The sequence below is a fragment of the Aspergillus chevalieri genome, chromosome 8 (genome assembly GCF_016861735.1).
Source record: "Aspergillus chevalieri M1 DNA, chromosome 8, nearly complete sequence".
Lineage (NCBI taxonomy): Eukaryota > Fungi > Ascomycota > Eurotiomycetes > Eurotiales > Aspergillaceae > Aspergillus > Aspergillus chevalieri.
This window is the reverse complement of record NC_057369.1, coordinates 257,944-271,482: the sequence shown is the minus strand read 5'-3', so window position 1 is coordinate 271,482 and position 13,539 is coordinate 257,944. Positions and strand designations below refer to the sequence as shown.

The window sequence follows — 13,539 nt, the reverse complement described above, 5'->3', positions numbered from 1 at the left end:
CGCACGCGAAAGTTAGACCCGAGACGAACTCCAAGAAAGACACCAAACGAAGCAGTGGCATGGCAGACAGGTGTCGCCTGTCGAGCGATCGCAGAACATTCGCCACGAGCAGCAGCTCGACCAACGAGAACATACATACATTATGCGCCGCCAACTGTACAGCACTCTGTACAAGCACAATGGTCACCTGCAGCAGATCATCCCCAGATGAGGCTCGGTCGCATGAACGAGACGGCGATGGATGATGCAGCAGATTACGACGCTCATCCTGGAGGAACCATACAAAGTGAACCATACCTGTACAACTCTATACAGAGCATGGACAGAGTTATGCACTCCGCAAAAGTAATATGTTGCCGCCGCCGCCGCCACCACCACCACCACCACTTGGAGATGGATTTATCCGGGGTCGAAGGATTCGTAAAGGAACGAACCGCCATCGCTTGGAGAGAGTTGTTAGTAACACAATCCTTTGTTATACCCAGTTCCCGGGGATTACAGGGGTACTGTGCCCAGGGAAAATAACACCAGAGATGCTGTTGAATGGTACCGCATATCATTTTTGTCTCATATCCATCCATGAAATTCCATCCACGGATACATAGGCGAACCTCGGACAGAGGTCGGTAATGAGCATGTGCCAGATTGCACCCATAGTTGTAGCCTACAGCCACAGAGAAAGAAACATGTCCGTTCCCTACAAGGTAGTCGGTCCTGTCATCGGTGTAGATGGTAATTATTCTACCGCGTTTAATATGAATGGGTCAGAGTTTTCATGGTGTGGACTGTAGCGGTGGACCGATATTCAGGGGATGGAGAATATTATTGCCTGGAGAGTCTGGGGTCTGGGGTGTACAAGTATGTACTGTAGTTTATTCTCTCCCTATTCTTGTACGGAGTACGAAGTAGTAGTTATTGTACAGGGTAGATTGCATTCATTGTTGTGATTCCTCTCAATACTATACGAGGGATAACAACCCAAACTTCGTCATGATCATCTCGTGCTTGTTTTGACCACGACCATCTTGGCCGAGTGCTTGTGCAGTGCCAAGATGGCACAAGCACTCGGCCAAGACACGCTCACCAATCCTTTGGCAAGGCTTGTAAAAATTTTGTAAAATCTTGGCCGTGCTTGTATTTGTGCGTGGGGCCAACCCACACCGCCAGAACGAATCGGGGCTCGTGTGCATTCCGTGTTCGCGTTCGGAGTGGATCGGCTTCTCACTTTCGGGGTCATTTCGGCTCCAATTGCTGGCCGAGGGAGATGCCGAAGACGGCAAGTGTCCGGCTTCGTCCGATACACACTCCGTACATAGTATTTTGTACGTAAGAGCCTTACTCAGGACGGTGGATTGAAACAAAACGAGTTACTGACACGACACGGGCTGTTTCCGCATCTCCATTCCATCTCTATCCATCAAATCTCCATCTCCGCACATTATTATCTCTTACTCCGTTCGTTCAATAAACGGGCGTTGTCAAACAACGGCGGGCACGGACTTGCGCCCGATTCACCAAGTCCTGTACATATCCTTGTAGCCATCCTACGTCATGCCGCTGATGGTGGTCGGCAGGCTTTCCATTCTATCCAGTACGATGCTCTGTATGCGCTGATCGGGTAGTCACTATGGAGTCCAAGTAACTATGGACCAAAGCAGGCACCGTCGAGTGTCGAGCTAAGCGACAGTGGACCAACGACCAACCGAGAAGTGGATAATGGGTTCAAATAAATAATAGTGCATTGGCCAGGTGTGGATTATGCGGCTTTTTGTGCATAATACAAGTACAGTCAAACCTCGCCAAGACGATCCCCGTCTAGCCGATAACCTCGCTTAGCCGATACTTTTCGGCGGGATGAATTCCACCCCATATAATTCAACCTCGCCCTGCCACCAACCCCCGATCCCCGATATATCTGAAGCCATATCGTCTATCTGAAAAGCTCATCCTAGTGGAAACCTTACTTATCAGCCAATCAAAATGCCACAATCCTCGAAGAGGCTAATTTCTGACGTCCAACGGAAGGCACTGCGGGATTGGGCTCACAATCAGCCTCGCCGTCCAACACAGAAAGCCTGTATAGCATGGTTTTATGCGGAATACAATCATCGGTTAAGCCAATCTACTGTCTCTGATATCTTGAGCTCTCAATATCAATACCTTGACTCCAAATCAAATCCATCCACCTCCATTCGCAAGGGCACTGGCCAATGGCATGACCTTGAAAATATTCTCTATGAATGGCAGCAAACGCTCAATTTAAGGGGCGCATATATCAGTGGTGATATCCTTGTTGAAAAAGCACGCCAAATCTGGACTTCTTTACCTCAATATCGCGATCAACCACCACCTATATTCAGCAACGGATGGCTACACCGATTCAAGCAGCGATTCAATATTAAACAGTATACACATCACGGAGAAGCAGGCTCAGTTCCAGAAGAAGCTGAGGAAGACATGAAGGCTATACGCACAATTGCAGGGAATTATAATGAAGATGATATATATAATATGGATGAAACAGGGCTTTTCTGGCGTATGCCCCCATCACAGAGCCTATCTTCAGCCAATAGGCCTGGTGTCAAACGGGATAAAAGCCGGGTCTCAATTATCTGCTGTGTCAATGCCTCCGGAACTGATCGATTACCAATTTGGGTGATTGGTAAAGCACGTATGCCACGAGCCCTCCGCAATATCAACATGTCTGCGATGGGAGCTGAGTGGCGATGGAATAAGAAGGCCTGGGTGGATCAAATTGTCATGCGCGAATGGCTATTAGCATTCTATAGCCATATTGGCAAGCGAGCAGTTCTTCTTACTATGGATAATTTTGCTGCACATCTAGCTGGGCTTGAATTAGCGCCGCCACCACCAAATATACGCATTTGCTGGCTGCCAAAGAATTCAACTAGCCAGTATCAGCCTCTCGATCAAGGGATTATACAAAATCTCAAGATATACTACCGGAGACAATGGTTGAGATTCATTCTTCACCATTATGAATGCAACCAAGATCCGCTACAGACTGTGACACTTCTGGATTGCATTCGCTGGCTCATACGTGCATGGAATCATGACATATTAAGCACAACAATTCTTGCTTGTTTCTACAAAAGCACACTGGTTCTTAACCCAGTGCAGCTTCCCATTGAATCTCCAAATCTCTCATCTCTCTATGAGCACGTGCAGCAGTCTGGCCGCCTCTCAAACTGCATGGATATTGCAAACTTCCTAAACCCAATGGAGGAGTCATCAGAGCTTGCTGGGAGTGAGGAGGAGCTATCATCTGAGACTTTACTTGAGCAATTGATTTCACGGGCTTCAGATACTGGAGACATGTGTGATGACGATCAAGAGGATGATTCTCCAGAGCCAGCACCACTACCAAAGCCTTCAGATGCTCTGAATGCTGTACGACTACTGATTTCTTATATGGAAGGGCAGGATGTATCAAGAGCATCTCTTCTTCGGTCTCTTGAGCGCCTTGAGCGAGATCTGGATAGCGAGATAATCGCCTCGCGGGCCCAGGGCACACTAGATAGTTGGCTTAGGTAATCAATGAAACCTCATCTTGGCGATAACCTCAGATAGCCGATATTCTACAGAGGGAAGAATTATATCGGCTAACCGGGGCCGCACTGTACAGAGGACAGACTGTACTCGGGACTCCGAGAGCCGAGTAGTCTGTGTCCTGTACGGGGTGCCCCAGACCCCGGACTTCCTATTGCAGGGTCGCTTTCTTTACTTCCTATCCTACTATCCGTACTCTGTACTCGGTATCTTTGTACTCGGTATCTTTACAGAGTACACCTATCCAGAGAGTCTACCACCACGGATATCCTCTTCTGGATTCATCACTGTACTCTCGCTGGTCAGGAATTGCCAAGAACCGATTCAGGCAACTGTGTGGATCCTTCCTGAAAAAATTATGATTGGATAAAGGTACCATCCCGTGCATCAGGTCGACATCATGGCCCACTCTGGTCTGTGTTGATTGGCCGCAGTCTAATTGCGTTAAGCTTCATGATATCATACCCATTCCGAAAAAGGAATAGCTACCCCATGATCCAGAGGGAGGATCCACCGACTCCACTAATCGATCCTTACCGAATGCAGCATCTGTTTTCATTAGTATTTTTTTTGTTTTTCATTTTTTTCATTTCTTTATTATATTTTATTTTCTCTGGAAAGGAAATATGACAAAGATTCCGCATCGGTACTCAGCAACTTATATATCCCTCTTCTCCCCCAATTCGTTTCTCCTTCTCCTTTTTGCCCTTTACTCCCTTCTTCCTCCCCGGATTTTTTTTTTTTTTTCCTTTTCTATAGTCTTGCTGGTCAATACCTGAGGCTGGACTTCGACCTGGACTGACCTGGACTACTAACCTCGGACTGGTTCCATTACGATTCCTCCCCACGACCACCATCATGGCGCCCCCCAAGTATTTGGGCCTGACAGGAAAAAAGCTGTCCCTAACAGTGTCCACCATTGCGACTATGGGTTTCCTGCTGTTCGGTTATGATCAGGGTGTCATGTCCGGTATCATCTCCGATCCCGCCTTCAACGCCATGTTCACTGCGACCAAGGACGATGATGTGATGCAGGCCACCGTTACGGCCGTGTATGAAGTTGGTATGTTCTCACCCCTCGAGAACCTGCGCACCAACATGTACTAATAGCGCAAATAGGCTGTCTTATCGGCGCTATCTGGGCCCTTCTCTTCGGTGACTGGATGGGTCGTCGCTGGATGGTTATCTGGGGTGCTTTTGTCATGATTGTTGGTGTCATCATTCAGGTGACGGCCATTACCGACGAGATCCCGCTACTGCAGTTCATCTTCGGTCGTGTCATCACCGGTATTGGTAACGGCATGAACACTTCGACCATCCCCACCTACCAGGCTGAATGCTCGCACGCCAAGAACCGCGGTCTGCTCATCTGTATCGAGGGTGGTGTTATCGCCATTGGTACCATGATTGCCTACTGGATCGATTTCGGTGCCCACTTCGGCCCTCAGGACTTGGTCTGGCGTTTCCCTATCGCTTTCCAGATCGTCTTTGGTATTGTCATCATTGTCGGCATGTACTACCTGCCCGAGTCGCCTCGCTGGCTCGTTGCCCATGACAAAGTGCCTGAGGGTGAGCGGGTCATTGCTGCCCTCCAGGGTGTTGAGATCGACGACCGTCAGTGCCAAGTTGAGAAGAACATTGTCATTGACTCTGTTAGAGTGTATGTCCCTTTCATCCAATTCTAAAAAGGCTAGTGCTAACTAAACTAGGTCCGGCGCTCAACAATCCTCCTTCTCCGACCTTTTCACCGGTGGCCCCTCGCAGCACTTCCGTCGCATGATTGTCGGCTCCTCGTCGCAGTTCTTCCAACAGATCTCCGGTTGCAACGCTGTCATCTACTATCTGCCCGTTCTGCTCGAGAACTCCATCGGCCAGACGCACAACTTTGCCCTCTTGATCGGTGGTATCAACATGATTTGCTACGCCATCTTCGCCACCTTCTCCTGGTTCTTCGTCGAGAAGATCGGTCGTCGCAACCTCTTCCTGGGCGGCTCCTTTGGCCAATGCGCCGCCATGATCATTGTCTTCGGCTGCCTGATCCCCGGTGACTCCGAGACCGCCAAGGGTGCCGTCTTCGGCTTCTTCTTGTACATGTGCGTCTTTGGCGCCACCTGGCTGCCCCTGCCCTGGCTCTACCCCGCCGAGCTGTCGCCCATCAAGACCCGTGCGAAGGCCAACGCCGTCTCCACCTGCTCCAACTGGCTCTTCAACTTCACCGTCGTCATGATCACCCCTGTCATGGTCGCCCGCATCAAATGGGGCACCTACCTCTTCTTCGCCGCCTGGAACGGCCTTTTCATCCCCGTCGTGTGGTTCTTCTACCCCGAGACCGCCGGTCGCACGCTCGAGGAAATCGACTTGATCTTTGCCAAGGGCTACCTCGAGAAGATGTCGCATGTGCGCGCCGCCCGCGAGCTTCCCAAACTCTCGCAGGAGGAGATTGAAGAGAAGGCCGCCGAGTACGGCATCATGGACCGCGAGGAGAAGGTTGAGGAGCGCATTGCCGAGTCGGACCCGCCTGCATCCCAGGAGTTGGGTTCTTTCCAGCCTACCCAGCTGTAGGGCGGGCGTAAATAGCTTTCTTTCTTTTTTTTTTTTTATTTTCTAATTCCCTTTTTTTATCTATTTCATGTTTGTGATACCTAGCACAGATGGCTGTGTATGTCCTTCTCTTGCTGGTAATGAGCCATGATGCCATGGTCGGGAGGAAAATGTGGTTATATTGCTCTGCATTGCTGCACTGCGTTGCTGCACATTAATATTGCTTTCTAGTACCTAGATGATATACTCCAGTATATTTACTATACTCATCTCTTTTTGTAGTTTTGACTACGGAATACAAAACATTCTCGAATCATTCTTTCCTTCCAGATCGTACAAAGCATAATTTTTTCAGATCATTGTACCAGGTATGCAGGCGTACATTCCTCCGATCGTTCGAATTCGAATCCGACATGGAAAAAGATGCATTCGTCAGTATGCGCCCGTTTCCACCGGACTGTCAAGAATGTCAACAGAAGCTGAATGGAACACCGATGGAATGCACATGTGGTTCCGTGTTTGTACACAAATAAATATGCACATACTCGACATCGTTGTACGACAAACAGCACGTCGATGCGATGCGGTGCGATGCAATGCAGATTTGATTTACTTGGTTATCCCTGCGTTAGCTGAGGATGTCTTATTGCTCTATACTTGCTCTATACTTGCAGACTATGAAGAGTCATTTATCATTGCAAATTTGCAATATTCTGGCAGTTGCAGTCGCACTCGCGCATACTACACTGTCTCGACCCGCTATGCACCCCGTAGTCTACGGAATCCTCTCCGCCCGTGTCCATAAGAGAGTACAGAGTGAGTGAGTGCATACATTCCTCGGCACGCCCGTGATCGTGACCGTGTCTATCTGCTCATTCGGCTCGGCTTCTGCTTTCATCGGCCCTACAGGGCGTTGGGCACGGCAGGGCGTATGATATGTCACTTAATTATCCCTTATTTATTTAATTTATTGATTGTTGATTTATTGCATCGTGCAGAAGGGAGCGCAGGGATGGGGTTGTCTTGCTGAATACGGGGTACAGGGGAGGGACTCGTGCAGATGATCTGTCGTAGTTGAGTTGAGTTTATTGTGCGCTATTGAGTGTTGATCGTGCACGGGGTACTAGTGCGCAGGGTGTTATACGAGGATCGTTGGACTACAGTCAATAGTGGCCTGTACGGTGTAGATGTAAATATAAAGTCAGCAATATCTATGACTACTATGACTACTGCAATAACTTGTATGAGCAAACCAATACTCATAACCCAGAGACACGGACGGAACTCCCTCTGTACCCGCGGATATATCTAGCTCAACCGGGGTCCGTTGGATCCGTGGCGAGCTATATGGGATGCGACCCGTCCCAATACAACTATACAAGCACGAACATTGGACGTCAGGATTGCGGTTGTGTTTGTTTGATTGTGTGGTGGATCAGAATGAGCACATTGTGTGAGGTTCATTTGGTACAACTTGTGGTGCCTAAGGCAGAAACTGGGAGTATGTATACATGGGATGCCGTCATACAGCGCTCATGGTAACTACTTCCCTCGTGTGTTTGTTGAATGGTTCAATAGAGTAGAGGAAAGTGAGAATCGACAAAATGCGCGTACCCGTCTCTCCAGATGATCATAGACTATCGACCCCCGATAAAACCCCCGACCTCGATCTCTGCCCCAGCCCCGAATAGCCATAGAAAACACACCCCTCACAATCGACGGAACGCTCGCCCGCTATCCGCGACGCGAAGTCGAGCGCGTGAAAGCATATTTCGATTACGTGGGGTGCGCTTCATACAAGCTATCTAGTTGATATATGTATCGCTAATACGATGTACCGTACGACGAAAGCTCGTACGAGGATATGATAAAACAAGGAATCAACGCAGAGAATCACCGCAATGTAATCCAGCGGATTGTTGAGAATACGCTTTTGGCGAGGCCGTACTCCTCCCTTCCTCCCTTCCCTTGTTCTCTAGTATACCGGGATTAAAGTCTGATAGCAAGAGTTGATTCGTCGGAACCATCACACCTCCATCCTGATATCCTCTGGCGCATCATATCCTTAAAATACATGTACTACGACACTTCTAACATCTCCGAAGATGAACTGGCATACCTTGGGGCCAGAAGTATCTCTCTTCAGCTCCTAATATATGGAGTCTGTTGGGGTCTTGTGGGCCGATAGCGCCAACCTCACAAAAACACAACTATGGGGCACTACACTGCCCCGGAAAATGGATCCACTAGATCCTACCTACGAAACGTGGGCTATTTTTGCATTGTTCTTTATCCATCCGGATGCTGCAAAATGTCGAAAGTTAAGACACCTGCACATATTGTGCCCCATGTTTACGAGGGGCGTTTTTCGGGAAGGTGCTCGCTGTGGGAGAGAAGTTGCTACCAGAGTAACTTCTCGTATCTCGGCACAAAGGGAAAAGTCACCAGGTGCTTTTATTCAATATCTGCATATGTTTTCTGTGCTAAAGATATGAGACACGGGTGACATTGCAGATGGCACTTACAGTAACATCTTTCCTAAACGCAGTTTTCAGTGACAGAGCGGAGGATATTACGGATGTTTCGACATTTGTGTTGCCAAGCCATTGAGCTTATTCGATACTGGACAGGCGACCTATAGCATAAAGGGTCTGGGCATTCTTTGAACCGGCACCCGCTAAGGAATGTTCTGACTTATAACGCCAGCATCGGTGTCTATCGTCCGACAACACATGGGTCTTGCATAACATCACTACCTCCGTGTGTGCCCATCGCAGATGACCTTCATGAATCTACGTGTGACTCGTCACAAAGAGCCAGACTCGCTGGACTGACATATCACAAACCCTCAAGTATGTCACTTCGCACTGAGAACGAAGATCATTGGTTTCAAATATTTTCCCATAAGCTTTGGCCTGCTATTCTCGTCCTGAAATGGTTTCATACATAAACTCAGTCATCTGATTCGCTTTGGTCTTTCTTTGACAGTACGCTGGGCCGAGACCACGTCGGGCCACACGCCTATTCCCAAACCACATTGGATTATAAGAGATACTAGAGTCCCAAGCTGGCCGGGGCCGCTTGAAATTGCGACTTCATATGGCGCACAGATCTTAAAATGAATAATAGAAGAAGACCCGAAGGGATACAAAGCGACTATTAGCTTCAAGGTAGAAGCAGATATTGTGGAAAGAAGAAATGGTATTTTTTCATATCTATGGGAGAAGGAAACTACAATGTGGAGAAATTCGACCCTCTGCAGTTCAAGTCGGACAACGCGCCATAAGATATGAGGGACAAATTACCCAGCATAGTGGGCAAGAGGAGTTCTAGGAATCACAGAAAAGGACTATCTGCTCATTCGGCAAATCTATAAGAACGGCTCTCTTCCAGGAATGAGCATGAAGACTTTTGAACACGCACGATGTGCATCACCAAAAGGTCGATACTTGAAGCGCCAAACAGGCACTCCTTTATCAAGCTGATTCGCATAATTGAACTTAGTCAACTGGTAACAGGCCGCCGGCCCTGAAGAATGGGCACTCTGTAGTGTCGTTGCTGTTTAACCGACAAAAGCATATGACCACACATTTGTAAGCATCCGATTCACGATAATTTAGTCTAAAGACAGCAATGAAAGCGAGGTGTAAGTCAGACTTCGCTCAAAAGAAAGCCGAAGAATGAGTTTACCGCGTTTGTTTGGTATCCCCTTGGCTCCCGCTGTCCGTCGTTCACCCGGCCTGGCGACCCCAAAAGCAAACGTTGGAAGCCATAGCGACAATGCTGGGGGCACCCAGGCTACCCACTATTTCCATTTCCAGTAGGGACAGGGACAAGGTGCCCTGGTAGACGAGGCTCGAAAGTACCAAATACTCCCTTGGTCTAGGACCTACAAAAATGACCATTTTTGCCACACAGCACGTAGCATGATTCTCTTATTTCTAGATGAAAATAGATTACAACACTTTAAACCCGCGAGACAGTGGAGAATCTATGGATCATTCACATTCCATGATCTGAAGCAATTGGAATTGTGATAGCAAATGTCAGTGAATATGCGTGAAAGGTTATGGAGTTCAGAAAACAGATATATCTACCGGACAAGAAGGGAGTGGTCTGATTGTTCAACGCAAGGACAACCCGTCCATGATGCATCGCCCTTAAGAGACAGTTTTGATAACAGGCCCAAATGCGCTTCATGTAGAGCTTACATATTCTCATGGAATCCATACATCGACTTCGAACTCCACTAGGTGCTCTGGAAATGGCAGACTTTCGATGCCCACCATGGTGAACAACGGCTGGTGATGAGGGCACCACTTCCGGATGTAGTGGACCATATTTTCCCGCGCTTGCTTCTGTATGTCCGACAATGCCACAAAATACGCGCACAGTTTCACAACATAATCCCAACCAGAACGATTCTCTTCAATAGCGTGTCCCGCCTGAACGAGAGTGTGGATGATCAGATCATTCACGTTGTTGAACGCCTGGGCGATCTGTTCCTCGAGCTTTGGGGAGGTATTCCTGGTCAGAGGGTACATACCTGCTATTGGAACATTATTAGACATACTGATAGGAGCGGTTCTGGTATACTACTTTGCCCGGTAATGACTAGCCGATTGCCGGTGATGCAAGAATCGCTAAAACCATATTTCTCGCGGCATTCTTCTCCAAAGCCAGGTAGCCTAGTAAAAAGATAATAATAACCTAACCTTATTTTCGCTTCATGAGCAACCAAACATAAATTTAGAAAAAGGACAAAAACATACAACAGCCGGGATTCGCTGGTGGTCACCCACCCAACTACTAACCGGCCGGCGTGTGGCTTAAGTACGGCTGAGCGGACGGGAAGCCCTGTTCTCCACACCCTATGGTCGTATGTACTTGCATTTTAGTAAAAGAGGAATATATACGGCACGCTATCGACTTTCGCGCATTCGAAGTCTCACCCAGTTTTTCGGACATTGAGGCGGAGTGAGCTGACTGAAGGACTCGGGCCGTGAGGTTGGCTTACACACACAGACAAGAAATATTAGAGAACTTTAATGCAGGTGAATAGCTCATTTAATCAATCCCTGTTTGGATCTCCACCATCCCGGATAGAGCTGACACAAAGGAGAGGCTCCGATCCTTGGGCTGTGTCTCTAGGGCAAAATGATCACATCGTTGCATCAGCCAAAAATATGTCCGTCAAGATGATTTCTGAATTGAATTCTACATCAGCGCCGAGATCCATAACCGAATCTCACAAAGATGACACAAATTGTAGTTTCTATGAGGTCAACTTTGCAATCTGACCTCCCAAGAGCGTGTTCAAGATAAGCGAGTTCTACACGAAGTATTCCGACAGCCGCGGGAGCGGTATCGAGATGGCAGTTTTTGCCAATTAGGCTGTGAAGGCCGTTAATACCAGTGCTTCTGCTTACCACTGGCGTGATAGCAAGGGGTATTCGTGAGTTTTACTTCCATTCATGCATAATGAATTCCTTCTAACTATTGCAAACAGCCTAATATCCTTTACCTGGAACTCCACAGCCGCCCGCCGAGCATGTGACGCTGGGAGCCCGCTATCCTGCTGTTGTTCCTGTGGATACTTAGGGGGTATGAGATATTTTGTCTGGTGACGCGGGCGCACCAACTCAGGTGTCTAGACACCAGCAGAAGCCCCGGTCTGAAAAGCAACACTGAACATGCCCGCTTGATGCTATAAAACCTAGGGCTTCCTTCAGAACATTCAATTGAGGATGCATGTATGTAAAGATCAATATCTTTGTCCGATGGAGAACCTGAGGCAGTCTTTACAGAAGGTGGACATAACGCATGAATTCACGTGCGTGCCGCCGACGTCGAACTTGTTTGATATCGTACTCCCGCAAAATGAGGATAGGGGACTATTCAGGCTCTATCTTTAAGTATTTGGACAACTAGTCTATAATGCGAACATCGATACGTTTGTCAATGACCCACGGGTCTTGCGGAACGTCACTGGCGACATGGAGACAGACGAGAGATTTAAGAACGAATGTCGTGGAGATAAGTAAGACATTGACTTCAACATTCGGCCAACTGCACACCCATGGCCCACGATTTCAATGGAGGCGGTGATCCAGAAACTATCGCGGAACTTGGAGAGGATGTAGACTTGCTGCTTATTGGTTCAAAAGACCATCGCAGATGAGCAACCAAGGGTAGTTGAACCAAGCGCAAGCTCTTGTATGGTTTTGGTCCTCAAAAAGAATTCATACATATAACTAGTTGATCGTTCGACCTTCATACTACCTTCTGAGACAGATGTTATCACTGCAGGCGGGACAAAAATAGCTCCTTATACATGTCAAGGTTTGGTCAATTTCTAAAAGTACAGGGGTCGCCGACTGGCCAGACAGCTCGAAACTACCATTATATGTGACCAATTTTACACTATTGACGAAAGACTGGAGAAAGATAGCAAGGGCTGCAAGACAACTACTGGCTTTAAGAGTAAAGCAGACATTACAACAAGCAGGAATGGCGCTATGCATATCTACACATACGAAAAGGATGAAAAGGCCAAAGTGTTTCCGGCTCGTTTCAAGCCAGATATCGCACCGAAACAAATGAGCAACGCACCTACCGGAATAATAGATTAGGTGCCTAGAAAATACAGAAAAGGACTATATGCTCGTTAAGCAATATATAAGAAAGATAGATGTTAAGCTCTTTTTCTCCCCAGCACGGGAATGAAGGTTCTTCCAGCAGGTCTCCAACACAAACGATGCGTCTCACCCCAAGGCTAGGATGGAGAAGTCGAGAAGACCTTGTTTAATCAAGTGGATTTGCATGATGCACTTTTTTCAATGGGCGATAAACTGACAACCCTGAAAGATGGAACTCGGTGCTATCGTTCAACACAGCCGTGCTGGTTAAAGAGAAAAGGTAGCAGACGATCCATTTGTATACACTTTATCCATGCTTATTCAATTTTGAGACTGGATTGAAAGAGAGGTCTAAGTCAGACCTTACACCGAAGGAAGAAGTTTGCCGTGGTTGACACCTGGTTAACTTTTACCGTCCATGTCGTTATTTCGTCCGACCTGGCGACTTCAAGAACAGTTGCTGGAGCAGTGGCAAATCAACGTGGCCCAATCACACCAAGCTGCTGTTGTTCAAAATTGCCGCGGATGGGGGTCTTCGTAAGTAACTCGTCACAAGCAGCCAGACCCGCTGGGCTGACATGTCATCAACTCGCGACCATGCCGCTTCGCACGGATGAGGAAGATTATATGCTAGTTGCCGTACTCTCCAGATGTTATTGGGTAGCACTGATGCGAGACTTGTCACAAGCAGACCTCAACTTCTAACAACGGCGCATCAGCTGCACCAGTCATGACATCCTACCTGGAGTTCTTCCCTTCACCCACAAAGTCAACCTTTGAAGCACCAATG

General features: G+C 47.9%; 3 protein-coding genes across 3 annotated transcripts; 2 read left to right on the top strand and 1 right to left on the bottom strand.

Moving 5' to 3' along the window:
* Nucleotides 1-1,980: 1,980 nt before the first annotated feature.
* ACHE_80086A (uncharacterized protein) lies at nt 1,981-3,555 on the top strand (the record flags this gene model as incomplete). Its single annotated transcript, XM_043283418.1, has 1 exon — nt 1,981-3,555. One exon carries the CDS (start codon nt 1,981-1,983, stop codon nt 3,553-3,555), a length of 1,575 nt encoding a protein of 524 aa, XP_043140699.1.
* An 873-nt stretch (nt 3,556-4,428) lies between these two features.
* ACHE_80085A (uncharacterized protein) lies at nt 4,429-6,132 on the top strand (the record flags this gene model as incomplete). The annotated part of the gene is made up of 3 exons (XM_043283417.1): nt 4,429-4,633; nt 4,690-5,230; nt 5,280-6,132. The coding sequence occupies 3 exons, from the start codon at nt 4,429-4,431 to the stop codon at nt 6,130-6,132; spliced, it is 1,599 nt and encodes a 532-aa protein (XP_043140698.1).
* Nucleotides 6,133-10,328: 4,196 nt separating this feature from the next.
* On the bottom strand, nt 10,329-10,655 carry ACHE_80084S (uncharacterized protein; the record flags this gene model as incomplete). The annotated part of the gene is made up of 1 exon (XM_043283416.1): nt 10,329-10,655. One exon carries the CDS (start codon nt 10,653-10,655, stop codon nt 10,329-10,331), a length of 327 nt encoding a protein of 108 aa, XP_043140697.1.
* Nucleotides 10,656-13,539: the final 2,884 nt, after the last annotated feature.